Below are 25,460 nucleotides of genomic sequence, written 5' to 3' on the forward strand. Positions count from 1 at the left end.
ATGTAAACAAGATGATGAATTGAAAATGTCTAGGCTAATAAACAACTTGTGACAAATAACTCTTGACTTGACCACCAGCCTCTCTCTCTTAAGGCATTAACTGGGTTAATTAATCTAAATGTTATATTGTAACTGTCTAGTTATTGATTGATTGAATTGATTGAAAACTTTATTAACAGATTGCAGAATGGGTACAGTACACAGTACAGCTCAATACATACAATTGTTAAGGGAATGCAGACCCCAGAGAAAGACTTTCGTCTTGTTTACATCAGGGTCCCCCATTTTCAATTCATCGTAACATATGACATACAGATAGACAACTGGGTTAATCTAAATGTTACATTGTACAGTAAGTGGGGAGTGTAAACAAGTTGAACGCTGGCTATGTTGTGAAATGTGAATAAACCGTGAAGTCACGCGAAATAACGTTATACGCGACGCTATACAAACCAATTACATAATCCTATCCAACATGTGTAAAGGCACACACAACATATTCCAGTTAACGGTATATTTTTTTAATGATTCGTTATGGCGTAATCAATACTTCCATGCGTATAAATTGCGTTCAGCCTCTCTCTTTGGAGTTAACGGAGTTTCGACTCCTGGCTAGAGGAGCATGTCTCGGCTCATGCGGGGGGCCAATCAGAGAGGGGCTTCGCTCAACCAATCAGAGAGGGGTCTGCAGAAATGGGAGGGGTCTGCAAAAATGGAGTTCAACCAATCAGAGAGGGGTCTGCAGAAATGCGGCTACGAATTGTAGAGACGCAGTCGAGATGCCAAGAGCATTGGTCGCACAGATACGCCGTCATCAGTCTGACGTCATCAGTCTGTCCCAGAGATATCATATACACACAGTTCGCTCCGGTCCCGAGTTAGCAGCTAGCAGTGGCTACTGCAAATTAATGTCTATATCAAGTCCATAGCACAATCCCAATATACACAAACACATTCATTGTAACATCCTCTGTTAACTGTTGTCACAATAATAACGTTTAGCTTGACTGGCTTCGGCCGGCAGTGGGGATAGCTGCGAAATTGCTATAGCTGGCTAACAAGGCTAGCCGATACCTTCACCTTGTTCGTTCGAGTCCCTCGTTTTCAGATGTCTGGTTATATAATCCTCCGCCTCGGATGGGTCGTCGAACGATTTCTGCTCCCCTTTAGGAGATGTGATTTTCAACGTCGCTGGGAACAACAGACCAAACCTGATATTCGGGCAGCTGTGTAGCATCTCTCTAGCCACCTTGAAGGCCGCGCGTTGTTTCCTTACTGCCATCGTGTAATCTGGGAAGATGTAGATCTGTTTCTTGTTGTGGTGGATGGGTCGTTGAGTCGATGCCTTCCTCAGGATGTCCACCTTCTCCTGGAAGTAGTGGAACTTGATCACAATCTGTCGCGGGGGATCCCCATCCTTTGGCTTGGGTTGCAGACTCCTGTGTGCCCGGTCAATCGTCGGAGTGTAGTCTAGGTTGAGTGAATCCTGGAGCAGCTTCGCCACCGTTTCTTCCATACGTGCACCTCCAAAACGCTCATCTACTCCAATTATCCGACAATTGTCTCTGCGTTGTCTGGACTCAAGATCATTTGCTTTGGCCGTTAGTTAGATTAGTTAGTTAGATTTCATCGATTTCACCTCAGTTTCTAGCTCGACGACTCTATCGGAGTAGTGATTAGTTCCCTCTTCCAACGCTTGTACGGCTGTAGCCTGTAGCTTGATATCTTGGTTAGCCTGCTCTATAGCCTCATGTTGCTCCGAACGCACGGTAGCTATTTCTCTTCGTAGCTCATCGGAGAGGTCTCCCAGCTTAGCGTACAGTTCCGTGGTTATTATAGCCACTGTGCTTTCTATCTTTGACATCACCCGTTGTTCCGAGTCTTTGATGGCTTGCATGATGGAGGTGAAATGCATATCTGGCGCAGCCATTTTGGGTGTTCCGGTTCCAACAGTGCCCGAGGCTTTCGGGGTTGATTTAGACCTGCTCTTGCCAGCCTGCTCTTGCCAGCCTGCTCTTGCTTGCTAGCCATCTGAGGGTCGATTGTCGTTCAAGTGCAACAGAATATTTGCGAAAATACTGTTTTTCTTATGTTGTTGAGTGGTTATACTCCATTTGAACAAGTTATAGTATTAGTCTAAAGGCTGAAATTTAACGAAATAATTGTTTTTGTGCAGAGCTCAAAACGGACGCGTGTTACATGTTGCTGCTCACCACGCCCCTAGCTTATTAACATCTTTAAAGCTCCCCAAGTCATGGAGTCGCAAATCGCTCAACATTTAAACATTTAGACAGAACAGGTCACAAATAAGAATAACAAAACAAATCAAATCAAATTGCCTAAGATAAGAGTAGAATAAAATTGAATAAAAATGGAATAAAATATACAGTAAATAAATACCGTACAAATATACTGAGGTCTACAGTAGGTGTAATATTGCACAGTGCTGTTTCAAAACTAAGGGCTAGATCCACAAAGAATGGATTGCACGGAGCAAGTTGCACCCTTACTTAAAATTCATTATGAATTGAAAATGGGGGACCCTGATGTAAACAAGACGAAAGTCTTTCTCTTGTCTGCATCCCCTTAACAATTGTGTGTATTGAGCCCTACTGTATTGTACCCATTCTGCAATCTGTTAATAAAATGTTCATTCAATCAATCAATCTGCACGGTGATTGATTGAATGAAAATTGTATTAACAGATTGCAGAATGGGTACAATACAGTACGGCTCAATACACACTCATTGGCTACAACCCTGTGCAACGATTTTCGAGATCGCCAAATGATTGACGGAGCTAGAGCCCCGGTAATGTGTACTTTTGCGTACTTTGGGGCACGCCTCACATATCGGCATGTAACTCGAGAACCACTGAACGGATTTTGTCACCTGAAAGGGCAATCGACAGGCAACAAATACGGCTTTAATTCTATATCTTTATTAATATCTATATATTGTATTAAAGGAAATGCACACCCGAGCCACTAGAGGTCGGCAAAGAATCGTCCACATGTGGGCCCTTGGATGTTAAGAGATTAATGTTTTTAAATATTTTTTTTGTAGCCAAGAGTAAAGATCATAACCCTATCAAAAACAGTATTCAAAGTGTATATTTTCATTTTTACCGATGTTTTATACGATTTATCGGAAATACGAATTTATCGGAAAATGCTAATTATCGTAAAAAACGCAAGGAAATGACTAAATCCAGATTCAACCATGCCATTGGAAAGAGGAGCATTTTCCCTATCCATAGATGTATGATTTGGCCATAATAAGGTCAAGGTCAAGTTCAAGGTCAAATATGAATTTATAATTAAAATCGATTATCATTAATTACTGTATCTACAAATCCTTCTGTTTAATCATCTTCCCTTTATTCATTTGCTTAGATTTTGATCTCAATAAGGTGGTGAATGAGCTCAGTGAGCATTTTCTCCGCAGATTTAACATGGTATTATTCACCATCAAAGATGCAAAAATAAATCATAATTTATATTCTCCTTTTCTTCATTACAATTTACTCAGCCTAGTAACAGACACAATATTTCTGACACTGGAAATACATACCCCCAGGTCCCTAGATGTTCCTAGATACCAAGAACATGCCAATTGACCTTGCAGAAGTGGAGCAATCTTCCATTTACTTAGGCGTGTACCTTTAGGCGAAATATTCCTACAGCTTAACAGGCTAAGGTCAATTTGCATGTTCTTGGTATCTAGGAACATCTAGGGACCTGGGGGTATGTATTCCCAGTGTCAGAAATATTGTGTCTGTTACTAAGCTTGAGTAAATTGTAATAAAAAAAACTCTGACAAAAGACAAACCTATACTGCATCAAGGGGCCATGAGGAGGAGTGAGGAGAACCATGAGGGGGACCATGAGGAGGAGTGAGGAGAACCATGAGGGGGAGTGAGGAGGAGTGAGGAGGAGTGAGGAGGAGTGAGGATAACCATGAGGAGGAGTGAGGAGGAGTGAGGAGGAGTGAGGATAACCATGAGGAGTGAGGAGAACCATGAGGAGGAGTGAGGAGGAGTGAGGAGGAGTGAGGAGAACCATGAGGAGGAGTGAGGTGAACCATGAGGAGGAGTGAGGAGGAGTGAGGAGGAGTGAGGAGAACCATGAGGAGGAGTGAGGTGAACCATGAGGAGGAGTGAGGAGGAGTGAGGAGAACCATGAGGAGGAGTGAGGTGAACCATGAGGAGGAGTGAGGAGGAGTGAGGAGGAGTGAGGAGAACCAGGAGGAGGAGTGAGGAGGAGTGAGGAGAACCATGAGGAGGAGTGAGGAGGAGTGAGGAGGAGTGAGGAGAACCATGAGGAGGAGTGAGGTGAACCATGAGGAGGAGTGAGGAGGAGTGAGGAGAACCATGAGGAGGAGTGAGGAGGAGTGAGGAGGAGTGAGGAGGACCATGAGGAGGAGTGAGGAGGAGTGAGGAGAACCATGAGGAGGAGTGAGGAGGACCATGCAGAGGAGTGAGGAGGAGTGAGGAGGAGTGAGGAGGAGTGAGGACCATGAGGAGGAGTGAGGAGGAGTGAGGAGGAGTGAGTAGGAGTGAGGAGAACCATGAGGAGGAGTGAGGAGGAGTGAGGAGAACCATGAGGAGGAGTGAGGACCATGAGGAGGAGTGAGGAGGAGTGAGGAGGAGTGAGGAGGAGTGATGAGAACCATGAGGAGGAGTGAGGAGGAGTGAGGAGAACCATGAGGAGGAGTGAGGAGGAGTGAGGAGGACCATGAAGAGGAGTGAGGAGGAGTGAGGAGGAGTGAGGACCATGAGGAGGAGTGAGGAGGAGTGAGGAGGAGTGAGGAGGAGTGAGGAGGAGTGAGGACCATGAGGAGGAGTGAGGAGAATTGAGGAGGAGTGAGGAGGACCATGAAGAGGAGTGAGGAGGACCATGAAGAGGAGTGAGGAGGAGTGAGGACCATGAGGAGGAGTGAGGAGGACCATGAGGAGGAGTGAGGAGGAGTGAGGACCATGAGGAGGAGTGAGGAGGACCATGAGGAGGAGTGAGGAGGACCATGAGGAGGAGTGAGGAGGAGTGAGGAGGAGTGAGGAGGACCATGCGGAGGAGTGAGGAGGAGTGAGGAGGAGCATGAGGAGGAGTGAGGAGGAGTGAGGAGGAGTGAGGAGAACCATGAGGAGGAGTGAGGTGAACCATGAGGAGGAGTGAGGAGGAGTGAGGAGGAGTGAGGAGAACCATGAGGAGGAGTGAGGTGAACCATGAGGAGGAGTGAGGAGGAGTGAGGAGGAGTGAGGAGAACCATGAGGAGGAGTGAGGTGAACCATGAGGAGGAGTGAGGAGGAGTGATGAGGAGTGAGGAGAACCATGAGGAGGAGTGAGGAGGAGTGAGGAGGACCATGAGGAGGAGTGAGGAGGAGTGAGGAGAACCATGAGGAGGAGTGAGGAGGACCATGCAGAGGAGTGAGGAGGAGTGAGGAGGAGTGAGGAGGAGGAGTGAGGACCATGAGGAGGAGTGAGGAGGAGTGAGGAGGAGTGAGGAGAACCATGAGGAGGAGTGAGGAGAACCATGAGGAGGAGTGAGGACCATGAGGAGGAGTGAGGAGGAGTGAGGAGGAGTGATGAGAACCATGAGGAGGAGTGAGGAGGAGTGAGGAGAACCATGAGGAGGAGTGAGGAGGAGTGCGGAGGAGTGAGGAGGAGTGAGGACCATGAGGAGGAGTGAGGAGGAGTGAGGAGGAGTGAGGAGGAGGAGTGAGGACCATGAGGAGGAGTGAGGAGAATTGAGGAGGAGTGAGGAGGACCATGAAGAGGAGTGAGGAGGACCATGAAGAGGAGTGAGGAGGACCATGAAGAGGAGTGAGGAGGAGTGAGGACCATGAGGAGGAGTGAGGAGGACCATGAGGAGGAGTGAGGAGGAGTGAGGACCATGAGGAGGAGTGAGGAGGACCATGAGGAGGAGTGAGGAGGACCATGAGGAGGAGTGAGGAGGAGTGAGGAGGAGTGAGGAGGACCATGAGGAGGAGTGAGGAGGAGTGAGGAGGACCATGAGGAGGAGTGAGGAGGAGTGAGGAGGACCATGAAGAGGAGTGAGGAGGAGTGAGGAGGACCATGGGGAGGAGTGAGGAGGACCATGAGGAGGAGTGAGGAGGAGTGAGGAGGACCATGAGGAGGAGTGAGGAGGAGTGGGGAGGAGTGAGGAGGACCATGAAGAGGAGTGAGGAGGACCATGAGGAGGAGTGAGGAGGACCATGCGGAGGAGTGAGGAGGAGTGAGGAGGAGTAAGGCTGGATTAGTCCCCCCCCCCCCCCCCCCCCCCCACACATCCCCCGGTTGCCCATATGGTAGATCCGGGCTTGAGTAGGAATGTGGGATAACGGTCACTTCCTGGGAGAAATCAGACGTCACAGCATTGTACAAAGCCATTCCTTACATGTTTTACTCAATATATGTATGGTATGTATCCTCAGGGATCTGGTTAGGATGCACAGTACGGTATCAAACATGGAGCAGCCATTTCTCCTGGTGGGCCTTGGCAAGTAGTACACTGAAAACAAGACTAGGCTTTGCAAAAGAAAATCTCCATCTTAATAAATAATTCTTGTTAATCTTGAAACAAGTGAGAGAAGCTGCCAGTGGGTGACATCATCTCAGCTGTTTTGATGCAACTCAGCTTGTTTCATGGATTTTCTCAACAAGCACAATTGATAATGAGCGTGTTCTTCAACCCAAGCGCTGTAGCCGCTATCTTTATACAATTATGGGCAACGTTGTAAACCGAGGTGTACTATATGAACTCAAGTCTTGTGTCATCACAGTTACAGTACATTTTTACCTTTTATTATAGCGCCACCATCTGGCCAATAGGTGTGATACTATGTCACTTCATGTTTCCATCATGTGATTTTTTTTGCAGCACCATGTGGCCAAATTACAGATCCTTATAATGCACCTTTGTCTCATATCTTTATATTCAGATTAAATTGTATTGCCTATATTAATATATTTCTACTATTACCCTGCCCATATACCTGTACCTCCCCTCCCCCATGCTGCTACAGTATGATGCCTGGATGATTTCCAAAGGGGATCAATAACATAATATTTGATTATAGCGCCACCATCTGCCCATTCGGTGTGATATTTGCTGTGAAGCATTGGCACACCAATATCTACATTTACATTTACATTCACGTTTACATTTAGTAATTTAGCTGACGCTTTCATCCAAAGCGATTTACAAGTTCTGTAAAACAAGTCAGCAGGAAGGGTACAATGAATGAATGTCCACCAGAGCTGTTGCCTGTGAATTGAATGTTCATTTCTCTACAATAAGCCTTCTCCAAATTAGTTTCAGAGAATTTGGCAGTACATCCAACCGGCCTCACAACGAATTTGGAGACGGCTTATTGTAGAGAAATTTACATTCAATTCACGGGCACCCGCTCCGGTGGACATTCATGCCAATTGCACCCCTTAAAACTTGCAACATCTGTGGCATTGTGCTGTGTGATAAAACTGCACGTTTTAGAGTGGCCTGTTATTGTGACCAGCCTCCGGCACACCTGTGCAATAATCATGTTGTCTAATCAGCATCTTGTATGGTATGCCACACCTGTCAGGTGGATGGATTATATCGGCAAAGGAGAAGTGCAAATTCTGAGATAAATAGGCCTTTTGTGTACATGGAAGAAGTCTTAGATCCTTGATTTCAACGATTGGAGCAAAAACAAAAGTGTTGCGTTTATATTTTTGTTCAGTGTATATATATATTTATTAGGGCTGGGACTTTATCGCATTAATTTAGATTAATTAACTACAGAAAGAATTAAAAGTAAAAAAAAATTATGCATTTAATCGCATGATGATTTTTCTTTATTGTGTAAGAATGTTACCTCTCAAAGGAGACCAGACTCATGCATGTGCTATAAGTATAAAGTATAATAAATCGCAAATTACTTTTTTTCTTAGTCTGGTTTGTTCATAAAAAATATATAAAATAAGATCAATCAAGAGTTTTTTTTTCAATGGTCAACTGTTCTGGAATGTACTTGAAAGTACTGCGTTTTACTTTTACCTCGAAAGTGCTTGAGTTTACAAAAGGTCCTTTGCGCTATATATATATTATTCCTAAAATTGCTGCACTTTGTTAAAAATTGCATTGATCTGTTGGTCTGTGTAGTAGCTAATACAGGATTTTGCTGCTAATGTATATTCATTGATTCACTCGTATACCAAAATTCATTTGAATTGAACAATTCAAATATTGATATGCGATTAAAATTTGATTAATTTCGATTAATTAACTATAAAGTCTTGAATGAATTCGATAAAAAAAATGTATCGAGTCACACCACTAATATTTATACATTTATATATTTTTTTTTTCTTTTTTTAAAGATTCAGTACATGATGAAATTACTTGATAATATGGAGTTTTTTTTTGATGGAGTGTATTGAGCCATTGAGCCTGAATCCTAATGCATTTTGCGATTTGATCTGCAGATTCAAATAAATAATTTATGTGTGACTACCTGTGTCTACATGTGTGTGTGTGTGCGTGTGTGTGTGTGTGTGTATGTGTGTGTGTGTGTGTGTGTGTGTGTGTGTGTGTGTGTGTGTGTGTGTGTGTGTGTGTGTGTGTGTGTGTGTGTGTGTGTGTATAAGTGTATAAGTGTATGAATGTGTGTATGTGCGTGGGCATGGGCACACTCTATGTCTTGAAAGGACCAATGCCATTGTGTCTTTTATTTGGAATTGAACAGCTTTGAGAGAATCCATAGCAACCCCATCCACCCTCTTCATCTGTACCAGGTAGCCAGGCAATGGTTAGTATCCATATACATACCCCTAAAAGTTTGAATCCTATGTACATGTGGGTTTTAATCTGTGGATTCAATGAAAGCTAGCTCAAATTATAATATAATTATCCTATAATTCATAGCAACCCCCCCCCTCTCTCTCTCTCTCTCTCTCTCTCTCTCTCTCTCTCTCTCTCTCTCTCTCTCTCTCTCTCTCTCTCTCTCTCTCTCTCTCTCTCTCTCTCTCTCTCTCTCCATTTAGAGTAGTCTAGGTAAGGCAGCATTAAAGAGGTCTAATATTTCTGCACAAAGGAGTTCAGGCAACAACAGCAACACAGAGGAACAGACATCATGTATACAGCTCATACAGACACGGATCGATAGATGTACTGGCAAGCGGTTTAATTGAAAGATGGATAGATAGTTAAATGCCACACTCTTTTAATTTGATTGACAATTCCTGGTTAAGAGGTTGAGTGTTTTAAGAGGCAAAGCTTTTAGGCTGATTGGACTGACGAGGGGGGAACAATAGCAATCACTTCCTTTGACCAATATGTCAATGACCTATGCGGCTCTCACAGCCTACCTCCATCTGGCTGACCACAGCTGCACTCCACAGAGAAACCAGAGGTCGTATTGAGATTCATACCGTGTCCTGAGAACTGTTTGTCTTATTGGAATCTGTGCAGCAGCCAGTGTGTTCATGCTTCAGAGGTATGAGATAAATTTTACACTACAGGTCCGAGGAATGAATAGAAGTTAAGCAGGTGGCAGTGGTCGCTACTAGCTTACTATTAGATGCACTTAGATGAATGTACAGTCTACTAGTGAAATATTACTTTAAAGTTGCTATAGATAATGTTTTTATGTAAAGTAATCATAAAACATTTAAATATATATATTCTGTTACAGTTCTCTCCCCTGTCTGTCAGCAGGTCCCCATGCCCATACAATCCATACATGGTCCCCTTCCTGTTCCCGTCTCACCATCATCCTACTCACCTGTGCCAGACTACACACCTGCCGGCTATCACCCAATCACCGAACCTGGATAAGAGGCCTGCAACCCTGCCACTCCTCGTCCGCATGTTGTTTATGCCTCCCATGGTATAGGACTCTCTTAGACCTTAACGTTCCTAAATTATGTTTTGTGTGCTCAGTGACCTTGTTCAATACTAATCCTTGTTCTCCGATGCCCAGGACCTCACCCCTCCGGCCTACACCTCGACCACGGATCCCCACCAGCCTGAACCCCCATGGACCTCACCTACTCACACCATCGGCCTGTCACTCCTCCACTCCTTGTTCCCCATCTCTAGCTCCTCTCACGACCCTTGGACCCTTCTCCCCCTTCTTCATCTTCAATGAAACATTCTAAACCGCTCTATTCTCCTGTGCCTGTGTTCTGCTCCTGGGTTCAAACACCCCACCCTAACATATACACCCATAGAGCTTTTAGAAAGGTGCATAATAAAAGTATTGCTTTCTCCCCCCCAAAAATAATTGATTAATGAATCTATAATTTTAAAGATTTTGGCGTTTCCAAAAATAATGTTGTTTACATGTTGCGTGCATGTATCACCTCACCTCCCTACTTCCCATTTCCCCACGTGGAAAGCACCTGATTGGATAAATGACATGCTGGTGCTCTAGTGTGAAATCTAGTGGCTGAATGTTATCTATAGCGGCACCTTTAACTAACATTCAGTGCTCATTATATTAAACAAAATAATTATAATAATTAAATAATTAAATAATTATATATTTTTTTATAAACAAAATAAAAAAAGAAAGAAAGTGGATATACTGTATCAATTTGGAACTAAATGTTTGACTAGCAGCAGCAACAATACAATACAAATATCAAGGTAATTAGTCTTATGCATGTTGCCGCCATTCCATAACAACTAGAAAGGCCATAACAGTCATTCTGACTACTCCCATATTACTGGTATAGCATTTCCATAATAATATATTTGTTATATTAGGTTAGGACAACTGTACAATTCTAATGAATTTCATAGTTTAGTAATTAAGTAAGGGATAATGTTCTAAACGCAGTGAAGGTCAATTATTTTGCGACAATGACCGAGTATAGCTACAGTATACATTATCCCGCTTATTACAGGGCTAACTTACTAACAATATACGTAATTCATTTTACACCATCGACAAGACGAGATCAAATGCAGACGCGGTTGTTCTGTTGCTCCTCTGGCGTTGGAGGAAATATCACAATGGGCTTGATTACACCTGATGCAGTGCAGCTGTGCATATGGTAAAGCTGAGTCTATTTAGGTTTGAATCTCGCAGTGTCAACGTATATATTATCCCGCTTATTACAGGGCTAACTTACCAACAATATAATTAATTTTATACCATCGACAAGACAAGATCAAATGCATGGTGTACTGTCGAGACCTGCCTCGGACAGGCGCTGTGCTCCGCAGGCTGTGCATGGTATAACGCTGCGAGAGTCCGGCTGCGAGGCTATCTTTTCCCTAACAGCGGTCATTATTGCGCGTTGCCCATAGCAGCGGTAAATTATCAAGAAATAATTGACCGCTGCTAGGGGCAACGGAGCGCTATTGACCAATCACAATCAAGCATTTTGGCAAATGTTAAAACGCCATGTAATAATTCAGAATAACACAACCTAAAAAGGATATATATTATATTAGCAAGAAATACCTACGGGCCCCGGGGTGAGAGCACACTCCTACGCAGAGCTGCCACTACACCTGTACATCACACAGTTTTGACAGTGGAAACGTCATTCAACTCTCTGTGTCAGAGTGACTTTATCTCCTCTCCAATCAAATATATTGCTGGTGATATAGGCAAATAACATACTATCTTTAGTACCAGCAATATTTTTGGTAATATCAATATCAGGACTTTGAAGAAATCTTTTCTCAACATTTCACAATGTGTGCAGTTATTGCTGTCTTTGTAAAGCAGTGCAACCTACTAGTGAGATCGTTCAGTTGGTCAATATGTAGCTATTTGATGTTTTAGGCTAGAAAGCTTCCCCCTTGGTTTTATCAAGGCTAGGTTTTAAACCTTTACTAAATGTTAGTCTAAAAAACAAGAAATGATTGTTAGTCAATGCACACCTGCCAAAGTGTGAAAAAAGAGCCAACACAGGGATGAGACACCATCTAAAACCACAGGGTCAAAATGGCCTTTCTAGGTAGAAATACTATTATGAGTTTTGTAAATGTAATCTAAAAATGATGTTAGACTAAAATATACACATATTTAGGAAAAGCCTGTACACGCATGGCTTTTATTTTAACAAACAGTTAAAACTATCTTGAGAGAGAGAGAGAGGGGGGGGGGGGGGGCTCAGTCGTTCTGACAAACACAATTGGCAGTGTTTGAGGTGGGAAGCCAGTGATTTACAAGTCCTGGTTGTTGCAATAGCGACTCCTACTGGTCAGTCAAGGTGCCTGTTCAGCAGGGAGGGGATCTGGGGGAGATAGCGTGAACCTCTGCATGTGTTAGGCTCTCGCAGGGACACTCCTAGCTGTCAAAGAAGCGGCTGGTGACTCCACATGTATCAGAGGAGGCATGTGGTAGTCTATAGCCTCCCCAGACCGACAGAGGAGGCATGTGGTAGTCTACACCCTCCCCAGACCGACAGAGGAGGCATGTGGTAGTCTACACCCTCCCCAGACTGACAGAGGAGGCATGTGGTAGTCTTCTACACCCTCACCAGACTGACAGAAGAGGCATGTGGTAGTCTACACCCTCCCCAGACCAACAGAGGAGGCATGTGGTAGTCTATACCCTCACCAGACTGACAGAAGAGGCATGTGGTAGTCTACACCCTCTCCAGACCGACAGAGGAGGCATGTGGTAGTCTACACCCTCCCCAGACCAACAGAGGAGGCATATAGTAGACTACACCCTCCCCAGGCCGACAGAGGAGGCATGTGGTAGTCTCTACACCCTCACCAGATAGAGAGTAGGGCAGCGCAATAAGCAGGTAATGAAGAGTCTACAGTAGTGTATTCTGACTGTTGTTTTGACTCTTTTGGTTCTTGAAGTGGGACTTTTATAGTAAGGTATTCACCTCTGCATCTTCCCACCCCATGCCCGGCCGTGTGAATAAGGCTAACGGGTCTCTATCAGACATTTGTAATTTTCACTGGTCTCCGTCCAAGTAAGCTCACATATTCTTACCCTCAGAGTGGTGGGACAACGTTAGTAGACTGACACAAGAGGCCCCAATTCCTGATCCAAAGACTGTGATACGACCCGGGTCTCCTCCAAAGAAACCGATGTTCTTACTGATCCAACGGAGACCTTGGATTTGATCCAAGAGTCCATAGTTCCCTTTGGCTGCCTGGTCGCCGGTACTGAGGAACCCTGACATGCAGAGAGAGAGAGAGAACAGAGAAAGTAATGAATGAATGAATAAATAGTTTATTTTGAACAATAATCAAGAAATAACAATGTAAAAAAATATTATGATAATAAAGTAAGATAAAATGATAAACAAAACAGTCTCTTGTCCAAAAAGGAATAGAAAGAAGCAATAAGCTTATTAGGTCCTACCCCTTATTACAATAAACCCTTAACAATCTCTTTCGATCTATCAATCACTTCATCATTAGTCCTACATAACAAAGTACACCTTCAGACAGTGTTCAAATGTCTTCCAACTAAATAATCTGCAAACTAAATCACTTCACAATCAGTCCATCAATCAAGTTAATATACAATCATTACTGTTAATAAATAATAACTAATGAAATAGAATGTTTTTCTAACATAGTAACGTTACCCAGTTGACAGATCAGTATGGTATTTTGAGGCCAAATACACATGCATACTTGCAACTCTGCAAATCACACAAAAATCTGTATGGCTAGATAGCACTCCGGGTAAGTGGGAAAGAAAATATATATTTATTTTATTTAAACTGTAAACTGTCCTTTTACCAAATGCATCCACTATAGTAATTTATTCATAGTTCATTTTCTATATTCAGATTCAAATGTAATATATTTGTATTGCCTATTATTTGTATTTATTGTCTTCCTATTACGCTGCCCATACCTGTACCTCCCCTCTGCCCAGATTGCTATCACCAAGGGTATCAATAAAGGAATATCTTATCTTAATTCTCTGTGAGAATCCTTCTTCCGTATGATGTTTATTTGTAATTGTGAAAATACATGCTTTTATTTTAACTGTGAAAAGGATGGCAACATCCTATGTAATGTGGCGATTAAAGTGATCCTGATAAGCCCTGTTCCAAACTCCATTCAGAAGGTAGCATACTAAAGCAGTGTGCACCACCTAGAATGCCAAGTCTGTAGTTGATGGTGACGACCACAACGTTCCCGTAGCTGGCCAGCACGCTGCCATCCATTATGTTCCCTGTGCCCTCCATGTAGGACCCGCCGTGGATGTACACCATCACTGGCTTGGTCTCAGAGTCCCGGATATCTGCAACATCAGTCAAGACAATAACCCACACACACACACGCACACGCACACGCACACGCACACACACACACATGTAGAACAAAACAGCTGTAGAGGCAATACCATTGCAATGGAAGCAACAAGGACGCTGTGCTTCAGGCAATTGTATGTGTGTTTATATGAAGAGGGAAACAACACACTCCAATTACCTTGTGATACATAGTCAATAAAAATGTTAAGGTTATGATGATGGTATAGTACATTAAAACATACATAAAAACATTCCTCACAGCATATAAACCATTTACAGTGTTCATACTGTAGGTGACTATGTGTTTGTTTATACTGTCAGTGACTTTGTTTTAGTTTGTTCATACTTTAGGTGATTGTGTTTGTTCATACTGTAGGTGATTGTGTTTGTTCATACTGTAGGTGATTGTGTTTGTTCATACTGTCAGTGACTTTGTTTTTGTTTGTTCATACTGTAGGTGATTGTGTTTGTTCATACTGTACGTGACTGTTTGTTTGTTCATATTGTAGGTAGGTGACTGTTTGTTTGTTCATACTGTAGGTGACTGTGTTTGTTTGTTCATGCTAAGGCTGTCAATCGATTAAAATATTTAATCTGATTAATCGCATGATTGTCCATAGTTAACTCGCGATTAATCGCAAATTAATCGCATATTCTTTTGTTGTTTTTTGTTTTTTGTTCTGTTCTAAATCTACTTTAAACTGATCTTTTTCAAGTTTTAATACTCTCATCAACATGAGAGTCAACAAATGCTTGCTTTATGCAGACATTTAACACAAAAGGATGACCCTCATGCATTGAAAATGTGCATCAAATTCAAAACAGAGTGATGCACAAAATAACTTAAAAGAAAATCATAATTTAAAACAATGAATAAAGTGTGCATGAAATAATAGGGGAAAGAAAACGTTAGGAACTTGTTACATTCACCCACACAAGGGCTGATGACTCACACCCTGCCCCCCCTCTCTCTCTCACACACACACACACACACACACTCTCCCAGCTCTCTTTTGCTCTTGCCCATTCCTCATCTCTCTCACCCCCCCCCCCCCTCTCTCTCTCTCTCTCTCTCTCTCTCTCTCTCTCTCTCTCTCTCTCTCTCACACACACACACACACACACACACACACACACACACACACACACACACACACACACACACACACACACACACACACACACACACACACACACACACACACACACACACACACACACACACACACACTTTGAGTCAGAAACAAACATAGTATCAATGAGAGTATCAATAATACACCTGAGTGAAGTCTAGTAAAAAATTATAATAATAATACATTTAAACTTTAATCGTGCGTTAAAAAAAGAGTGGCGTTAAAAGAATCGTCCGTTAACTTTAACAGCCTAACGTGTAGGTGACTGTGTGTTTGTTTGTTCATACTGTAGGTGACTGTGTTTGTTCATACTGTAGGTGACTATGTGTGTTTGTTCATACAGTAGGTGACTGTGTTCGTGTTGAGCCAAGTATGTTTCAAAGTCCATAGTGGACCAGCTGTACACGTGAAAGAAATAAACGTTTGGATATGACATGGTACTTGATATGGACTTGGTATGACCTCAATGGATATGAAATGTCAGTATTATGGCCTTTACCATGTAAAGTAATGAAGACAATTTGCAATTTTAACATATTATACTGTAGGCTCTTAAATAATGCAATGCATACACAGAATAAGACAAACAATTGTACACATGCATAGGCATTACAAACACCATATTGTATGTAGGCATTCATGACAGTATTTGGTCCTTGTACCAAATATGTACCGTACAGAGCTGTCATTTTCCAAAGGTAGCCACGTGAATGTGAAAAATAGATAATGCAATCCTAAAATTAAAATCCATTCCACTAAAAAAGGCACTTTTGATTGCTATTCTGCTCTAATCAACAGAGGTGGGGGTCAAGTCACTCTCGAGTCTCAGCAAGACCCAAGTCAAGTCCCAGTAAAACAAGCCAGATCATGTCATCTCAAGTCACAACTGGATCCAAATTTAGCTCTTAGCTGTTTTAATGCCAGTGGTATCACATATGGTGGTCAATAATTTTATTGTTTCATTATTAATGCCAGTTATAAAAGTTGTATTCTTTTTATTTTTCTATTATTTTTTATTATCTTTTTTCCCCCTCCTTTTTTTCCGATTTTTCTCCCATCCCACTGTTAGTCGTTATGCCAATTCCCAACCCCCTTCCTGGTTGTTGTGCACTCCCCCCTACTGTTGGTCCGAGAGGCCGGAGACTGTCACATGCTTTCCTCCGACGCATGTGCAGCCAGCCTGGCAGTGCAGATTCTCACCGGGAGAGTGTAACGTGTGGAAGGTCACACTACCTCCCTCCAGATCCTACCCTCGCTGTGCAGGCGCCCCGACCGAACTGTAGGGGTCGCTGTCCACAATGCCCAGGACCTACCCATCAGCTTTCCCACCCCTAACACTGCCAATTGTGTTAGTATGAACGACCAGCCAAGCTGATAGCAACGCCGAGAGCTGGATTCGAACCCAGCGTCTCCAGCGTTGATGGCGAGCGCCTTGCCCACTACACCACCTAGCCGCCCTAAAAGTTGTATTGTTATACAGTTCGTGTTCATGATCTACCTCAGATTTGTGGACAGACTTGTCTTTCTTGCCCGTAACTTAAAGTAATGGCTTTGCTTGTCCAAATGACAATACTGACCAAATGTATATCGAGATAATTATTGATATCGAGTGATATGAACATTTTTATCGTGATAAAATGTTTGGTCATATCGCCCAACCCTAGGAAGAAGGTGAATGTCTCTCCTGTCATAATTAAGGGGCAGGAGGTAGAAATAGTCAAGGAAGCTTAGATCTTTTGACATCAGCAGGTCACTTCTTCAGGTTTTCTACCAAGGTATCCTTGCTAGTGTCCTTTTTTATTCTGTGCTCTGCTGGGGGGGGCAGCATCACGGTCATTGACAAAAATCGTATAAACTCAATTACTAAAAAGGCTGGCTTAGTGATTGGCCTTCCCCCTGATTCCTTGGATATCACTATAGCCAAGCGAACAAGGACTAAACTGAACTCTTTTCAGTTTTCTTTTGAAGGCCATCCTCCTGTATAATGTATTTGATGCTCTGCGAAGCTCGTTTAGTGACAGGCTTTTGATGCCTCGATGCTCTACTGAGCGATTAAGAAGGTCCTTTGTTCCTGGTGCTGTTAAATTATTTAATGAACACCGCTAGCTCTGTATTTATTTCTACTGTGTTATGTAACTTGTACTGTATGTTATTGTTTCTTGTTGTTTGTGTATTTGTACTCGCTCTGGTGGCAAACCATGTTTCCCCTCTGGGATTAAGAACAAGGGCGTCGTTTTGGTATGGCAAGGTATGGCACTCGCCATACCTTGGCAAATTAAAATGTAAAAAAAAGAAAAACAAATTTTTTTTTCTTTTTTTTTTATAATTACAATTTTTTATGTTGATTTAGAATTCGAATGTCAACATTATGAACGAAGCTTCAAACTATTCTGTAACGCCCTAGCATGTTTTGATATAGTCAATTATCTCACTTTTACTAGGTGACTTTTACTGTGACTAACTGAAATATGCCACAAAAAAAAGGAAAATGGACATACAGACGTTTTTTAATCAAAGGGCAGCAGAGACAAGGGACACAGGTAAGGTCTTACAATGGCTTAGTGATTATAACAGTGCAGTTCAGCATTCAGTAACACATACTTTTTGTGAATGTGTTTTTGATACTACATTCTGTTGAACACACACCTCAAAACCGTACCTAAGAAAATTGGCTCAATTGCAAGAAAAATAATAGACAGTTATGATATTACATTCTGCATAATTCGTATGCAAAATATTGTGGTTCCCTGCTTTAGTCTGTTGACACATTTCTATACTAAAAATGCTTGTGTAGTCCACACAAGGTGAGATCAAGGGCCGCAGTGGCGTCCTGACGCTGAGCGTCACCAGAATTCACATAACTTGGTTATATACATAACCTTACTGTGAGGTTTGGTTCGTTCCCCGCCACATTTGCCTGCTTTTTCCCCGTTGCTGTTCCTTGGTCTACTTTCTCTCCAGGACCTTTCTGTGGAGAACCGCTGTTGAGAACCTTGTTCCCCGTTTGGAGCTGCGCCTCGTTTTCCCGCTTTACGCGTTGCGCTTGGGTGAGTGGAACCAAACCCCTCTGGATTATTCTGATTGTGTGTTTTAGAAGAGACACTGAAGATTTCGTTACCCCTCTGGATTATTCTGATTGTGTGTTTTAGAAGAGACACTGAAGATTTCGTTACCCCTCTGGATTATTCTGATTGTGTGTTTTAGAAGAGACACTGAAGATTTCGTTTTGTTTGCACTGACTCAGCTAATTGTGTGTTGTGGGGAACACTGAAGACTGTCACTGTCAATTGGTTCTGGACACAGCTAAGGGAGGAGGGAACCACACTGCCTCTGTGTTTCGTTGGACTGTTTCTGATACCTCTCTCTCTCTCCGTTTTCCACCTTGAGTAAAAGCTGGGAGTATCTGCAGAGCCGCTACAATGTCACATGCCATTTCCCCACCGCTATCACCAGGAGGATTCTGCAGAGCCGCAGATGACTCTGCCGAAGGCAGTCTCCCTGTTTGTTTGATAATTGTACTTTACCCTTTTTTTGACTCTGTAAATAAATACGCCCTAGTATTTGGCTAACTCTGAACTACCTGTCTGTGCCGTTGCGTTTGAGGTCGGTTACAAACCATAACATTACGACCCGACCATGACGACCTCAGCCGACACAGACAGGGTCAGAACAGCGTTGGCGGTCCAGATTGAATTAACCAATGACCACAGCCTACAGCTAGGTGCGGCTGCGGCTGCTGTACAGGAGCTCCGAGACCAGGTCCTGCCTATTCAGGAGTCCCTTGGCTCTCTGGCTAGCCTGCAGGGTAATCAGCAGACTAATATTCTCCATCAATTACAAGCGCTGAGTGAAGCCGTTAACACCTTGCTTGTAACCCCACTTACTACAGGAGCCTCGGACGGAGCATCACCCGCAGCCGTGGCAGGCCCCGCGCCTCCCGATCCCGCACCTCGGGAGCCCCGTCTCTCCGAACCACGGTTGTTCAATGGTAACTTCGAGGATTGTGCCACATTCATCATGCAATGTGAGTTGGTTTTTCGTCATCAACCCAGCCGATTCACTTCAAGGGGAGCCCGAGTGGCTTACATGACTAACCTGCTCTCAGGCCGGGCAGCCCAGTGGGTTACTGCCTCCTGGGCAATGGGGGCTGATTTCTGTTTTTCCTACCCAGACTTCGTGGCTAAGCTCCGCAGGGTTTTCCACCACCCAGCCCGTGGCCAGGACCCTGGAGCTCGGTTGGGCACCTTCCGGCAGGGCAGTGGCGGGGTCACTGACTACGTGCTGGAGTTCAGACTGGCGGCAACGGAGAGCGGTTGGAACGATCAAGCGCTTCGTCTCACCTTCATGAGGGGGCTCAACGACGCTGTCAGGGACCAGCTCGCGACCCGTGAGGAACCTGAGTCCCTCGAGGACCTATTCAGCCTCACCATTCGCATCGACGGACGCTTCCAGGAGAGAAGACGTGAGAGAACCCGACCGGGACCTCCAGAGGTTCCCCAGACCCCCCGTACTTGTGACGGTATTGCGGTCCGCCCTGCTCCCAACACAACTGGTGGTTCCTTCCCCTCCCGTTCGGTGCCCGGGGAGGAACCCATGCAGCTGGGATGTTCACATCTTAGCCTAGCTGAACGGGAGGCAAGGTTCAGGTCCGGCCTTTGCCTCTACTGCGGTCGGGATGGACACCGTATCTCCAACTGCCCCACCCGGCCAAAAGGACCAGGCTTGCCGGGACCCCGGGAGATCCTGGTGAGCCGTTTTTCTCGTTCCCAGAGCCGTGCACCACCTAGCCGTCTGATGAGCGTCACCCTGGCCTGGGCGGACCAACGGGCCACGGTGGAGGCACTCATTGACTCAGGTGCTGACGAGAGTTTCCTAGACTTCGAGTTTGCTACCCGGGCCAACATTCCACTAGAGGACCTCGTGAGGCCATTGGAGGTGTTCGCATTGGACCAACACCGCCTGGCTGACATCACTCAACGCACCTGTCCTGTCCTGCTCACCATTGCTGGTAACCACGTTGAGAGACTCCAGTTTTTTATCACCAGATCCCCTCTTGTCCCAGTAGTCCTGGGCCGGCCCTGGCTCGCGCTGCACGAGCCCCACATCGCCTGGTCCTCCGGTACCATCAGGGGTGGAGCTCCTCCTGTCATGCCCAGTGTCTTCAGGCGGCGTCCTGTCTCTCGCCCCGGAGATCCGTTTGTGAGCCGCCTCCGGACCTCTCGACCATACCCCCCGAGTACCACGACCTCGAGGAGGTTTTCAGTAAGTCCAGGGCTCAGGCCCTTCCGCCTCACCGGCCTTACGACTGTGCCATCGACCTCCGCTCAGGGGCTCCCCTTCCCGGCAGCCGCCTCTACAGTCTGACCGTCCCTGAGAAGGCAGCGATGGATCAATATATCTCTGAGTCCTTGGAAGCAGGACTCATTCGGCCTTCCTCCTCCCCTGTGGCGGCCGGTTTCTTCTTTGTTGGGAAGAAAGACGGAGACCTTCGACCCTGCATCGACTATCGCCAGCTCAACGAGATCACCATTAAGAACAAGTACCCTCTTCCTCTCATGAACTTCACCTTTGAGCCTCTCACCCAGGCTACCGTCTTTACCAAGCTGGACCTCCGGAGTGCCTACCATCTGGTCCGTATCCGAGAGGGCGATGAGTGGAAGATCGCCTTCAAGACTCCCAGGGGCCACTACGAGTACCTGGTAATGCCGTTCGGCCTCACCAACGCTCCGGCGGTATTCCAGGCGCTCATGAACGACGTCCTTCGTGACATGCTGGAGGAGTTTGTGGTAGTATACCTAGACGACATCCTCATTTTCTCCAAGACCCTCGAGGAACACATCCAGCATGTCCGCCGTGTGCTGGAGCGCCTCCTCCACAATCGACTCTTCGTCAAGGCAGAGAAGTGCCGATTCCACTCCGACTCCGTCGATTACCTGGGCTTCATCGTGGAGAGAGGCTTGACCCGAGCTGACCCTCGCAAGATCCGGGCCGTGGAGGAGTGGCCGGAACCCACCTCTCGGAAGGAGTTACAGAGCTTCCTCGGGTTCGCCAACTTCTACCGAAGATTCATCCGGAACTACAGTCAGGTGGCGGAACCGCTTACCAGGCTGACCTCTCCCGTCCTGCCGTTCGACTGGTCCTCAGCGGCGTGTGCTGCGTTCCGCTCCCTCAAGAAGAGGTTCACTTCCGCCCCGGTCTTGCTCCATCCAGACCCCAAGAGACAGTTCATCGTAGAGGTGGACGCCTCGGATACTGGACTAGGAGCTATCTTATCCCAGCGGTCGGCAACGGACCAGAAGGTACATCCGTGCGCCTTCTACTCGCGTCGTTTCCTCCCTGCCGAGAAGAACTACGACATCGGCAATCGGGAGCTGCTGGCGGTTGTGGCTGCCTTGGAGGAGTGGCGTCATTGGCTAGAGGGGGCAGAGGAGCCATTTACCATTTGGACGGACCACAAGAACCTGACGTACATCCGTGCTTCCAAGCGCCTCAATGGCCGGCAGGCAAGATGGGCCAGCTTCCTCAGTCGGTTCGACTTCTCGCTGACGTTTCACCCTGGTTCCCGCAACACGAAGGCCGACTCCCTGTCCCGGTTACACTCCAAGGGGGCTCCAACCACTGAGGACCCGACTCCCATCCTCCCAGAGGCCAGGGTGGTAGGAGTAGTCACCTTGGGCATCGAGGGGGTGGTAAGGCGTGCCCTACGCTTCCATCGCGCTCCAGGCAATGTACCGGTTCATCGTCTCTTCGTCCCCGACTCAGTCCGGTCCCGGGTCCTCCAGTGGGGCCATACCAGCCAGTTCGCCTGCCACCCAGGCGTTCATCGCACGTTCTCCTTCCTGGCTCGTCGATTCTGGTGGCCCACCATGAGGAACGACGTCAAGGAGTTCGTACTGGCCTGCGCAGTCTGCGCCCGCAGCAAGGCCTCCCACCAGGCACCCTCCGGGTTATTGCAGCCGCTTCCCATTCCGAGCCGCCCTTGGTCCCATGTGGCGTTGGACTTCGTCACGGGTCTTCCTTCTTCCCAGGGGAACACGTGCCTACTGACCGTGGTGGATCGGTTCAGCAAGGGGGTTCACCTCGTGGCCCTTCCCAAGCTTCCCTCGGCGGCCGAGACGGCGGACCTCCTGACACGCCACGTGTTTCGCCTCCATGGGTTTCCCCAGGACGTCGTCTCGGACCGGGGGCCCCAGTTCACTTCCCAGGTATGGCGGGCTTTTTGCAAGGGATTGGGGGCAACGGTCAGTCTTTCCTCTGGTTATCATCCCCAGACTAACGGACAAACGGAGAGGATGAACCAGAGTGTGGAGTCTGCTCTTCGGTGTGTGGCTGCCGAGAAACCCGCTTCTTGGAGCCGTTTCCTTCCCTGGGTCGAGTACTCCATCAACTCCATGGTCAGTTCCACCACCGGCCTCTCACCTTTTGAGGTATCCCTGGGCTACCAACCCCCTCTTTTCCCTGCACAGGAGTCGGAGGTGGCAGTTCCCTCTGTACAGGACCACCTCGACCGGTGCCGTCGGGTCTGGGAGATCACCAGGACTGCGCTGCTCCGGTCATCGGAGCGCGCCAGTCGTGGGGCTGACCGGCGCCGGATCCCTGCGCCGACGTACCACCCTGGGCAGAGGGTGTGGCTTTCCGCAAGGGACCTTCCGCTTCGGTCCTCGGCCAAGAAGCTTAACCCCCGGTTCGTCGGTCCTTTTGAGGTTCTGAAGGTACTCAGTCCGGCGGCGGTGATTCTTAAGCTTCCTGCGTCCATGCACATTCACCCCGTTTTCCATGTGTCCCGGGTTAAGCCTGTCTCTCTCAGTCCCCTGATGCCTCCTGCTCCGGAACCACCTCCTCCCGTGATGGTGGACGGTCACCCCCAGTGGCAGGTCCGCCGGTTGATGGGCGTTCGACGGCGGGGTCGGGGGTTCCAGTACCTGGTGGACTGGGAGGGGTACGGCCCGGAGGAACGGAGCTGGGTCTCCCGCCAGCTCATCGTGGATCCCGGCCTAATCACCGACTTCCATCGTGCCGGCGAGCCGGGTCGGGCTGGTCGCCGGGTGGCTCCCGTGGAGGGGGGGGTACTGTGAGGTTTGGTTCGTTCCCCGCCACACGCTCTCCTGAGGTACGGTGCTGATTGGTGCATTCCTTGCCACACGCTTTTTGAGCGATTGCCACTTTCATCACGCAGCTGTCATAGTTTGTGATTAGCGCCCCAGAGGGCTTTATATACCTGGACCTTCCTTCTATCGTTGTCGGGTCGTTCTGGAATACAACTGCATTTGCCTGCTTTTTCCCCGTTGCTGTTCCTGGTCTACTTTCTCTCCAGGATTTTTCTGTGGAGAACCGCTGTTGAGAACCTTGTTCCCCGTTTGGAGCTGCGCCTCGTTTTCCCGCTTTACGCGTTGCGCTTGGGTGAGTGGAACCAAACCCCTCTGGATTATTCTGATTGTGTGTTTTAGAAGAGACACTGAAGATTTCGTTACCCCTCTGGATTATTCTGATTGTGTGTTTTAGAAGAGACACTGAAGATTTCGTTACCCCTCTGGATTATTCTGATTGTGTGTTTTAGAAGAGACACTGAAGATTTCGTTTTGTTTGCACTGACTCAGCTAATTGTGTGTTGTGGGGAACACTGAAGACTGTCACTGTCAATTGGTTCTGGACACAGCTAAGGGAGGAGGGAACCACACTGCCTCTGTGTTTCGTTGGACTGTTTCTGATACCTCTCTCTCTCTCCGTTTTCCACCTTGAGTAAAAGCTGGGAGTATCTGCAGAGCCGCTACAACGTCACATGCCATTTCCCCACCGCTATCACCAGGAGGATTCTGCAGAGCCGCAGATGACTCTGCCGAAAGCAGTCTCCCTGTTTGTTTGATAATTGTACTTTACCCTTTTTTTGACTCTGTAAATAAATACGCCCTAGTATTTGGCTAACTCTGAACTACCTGTCTGTGCCGTTGCGTTTGAGGTCGGTTACAAACCATAACACTTACGTTCTATTTCATTCTGGCCTCCGCTCAGCGTCAGTCTGCACAAGAGGAGCTGAGCGGAAGCCAGAAGCTCGACAAATATACCCCGCTGAGGCCCCCCACAACCATCAGACCGGGGAGGACCGAGCCCCCCGACCCTCCCTAATGGAGGGATACCCTCCCTATTGGAGGACGGGAGGGAGACGGATCCGACCGTGCGAAGAGGAACTCAAGCAACTCAACGCACAGGGTGAGCAGACTGTGGCTTGACCCCACGACTACGCACACGCACAACCCGCATGCCACCAGGGAACGAACAAAAGGAACAACCCTTGTTACTGCCCCCAAAATCACGGGGTCAAGAGCAAACTCAACCCCGTGGCAAGGCCGTAGCAGCAGAGCGCGAAGGAAGACCCAGACCCACTGAAGGGACTGGATCCCCTGGAAAAAGGGGGCCCGGAGAGGTCAATGACGCCAGGCATCAAGACCCCACCAGGCGGTCACTTAGTGACACCGCCCCCACATCGCCAGCGTATTCTGACAGGGCCCCTCCAAGAGCGGGCCCTTTCCCCCCATTAGTATGCCGCCTGGCACACTGACCCTGCAACACAGGCAGTCAGCATGGCCGTAAAGCACTCAAACGGTTAACCAACGGAAGCAGGCAGCGTACCGGGTAATACCAGGCAGCAGGCTGTAGACCCGAGCCTGGAGCACTGCGGACGAGACAGGCGCCAAAGGGGTCAACTGAAAACAGCACCCCGGCGGAAGGGGCGTATGCTGGCATTGTTGCGCACCATGACAAAGCCTCCATCAAAAAAAACCCACCCAGAAGGGTCGAGGCAGAGAAGGCTGACACGATTGGCAGACGTCATGAACGTGCAGGGGCACACTCAACCGGGTAACCCGGGAGTCGACTATGCTCCAACACACCAGGGAATCAACCACCCTCTTGGTACCACATACGGTGGTTGTTCCTATAACCCCTCAAGAAAAACTCCAAAACACACCTGCGGGTATACACCAGCTATACCACAGTACAAGTGTATCAGTTTCCAAAAAAGGGTTATCCCAGGCCTACGGTTTCAACGAAACATTACTTCGGACCGGGCTTGGCGGCTCGGGAAGCACACAGGGTT

At 46.8% G+C, this 25,460-nt stretch overlaps 1 protein-coding gene across 1 annotated transcript in view; it reads right to left on the reverse strand.

Annotated features, from left to right (window-relative positions):
- The window catches only part of LOC311233708 (neuroligin-3-like), a gene marked incomplete at its 3' end in the record, with an annotated part of 94,049 nt that overhangs the window by 50,142 nt on the left and 18,447 nt on the right, over window positions 1-25,460 (reverse strand). Inside the window, exons 2-3 of the mRNA XM_084320704.1 lie at window positions 14,075-14,224; window positions 12,953-13,138 (exon numbers count right to left, since the gene is read on the reverse strand). Coding sequence (XP_084176830.1) covers window positions 12,953-13,138; window positions 14,075-14,224 — 336 coding nt within the window. The remainder of the gene's footprint in view (window positions 1-12,952; window positions 13,139-14,074; window positions 14,225-25,460) is intronic.

Source organism: Notolepis coatsorum (assembly GCF_963971535.1).
Source record: "Notolepis coatsorum genome assembly, chromosome: 8".
Taxonomy (NCBI): domain Eukaryota; kingdom Metazoa; phylum Chordata; class Actinopteri; order Aulopiformes; family Paralepididae; genus Notolepis; species Notolepis coatsorum.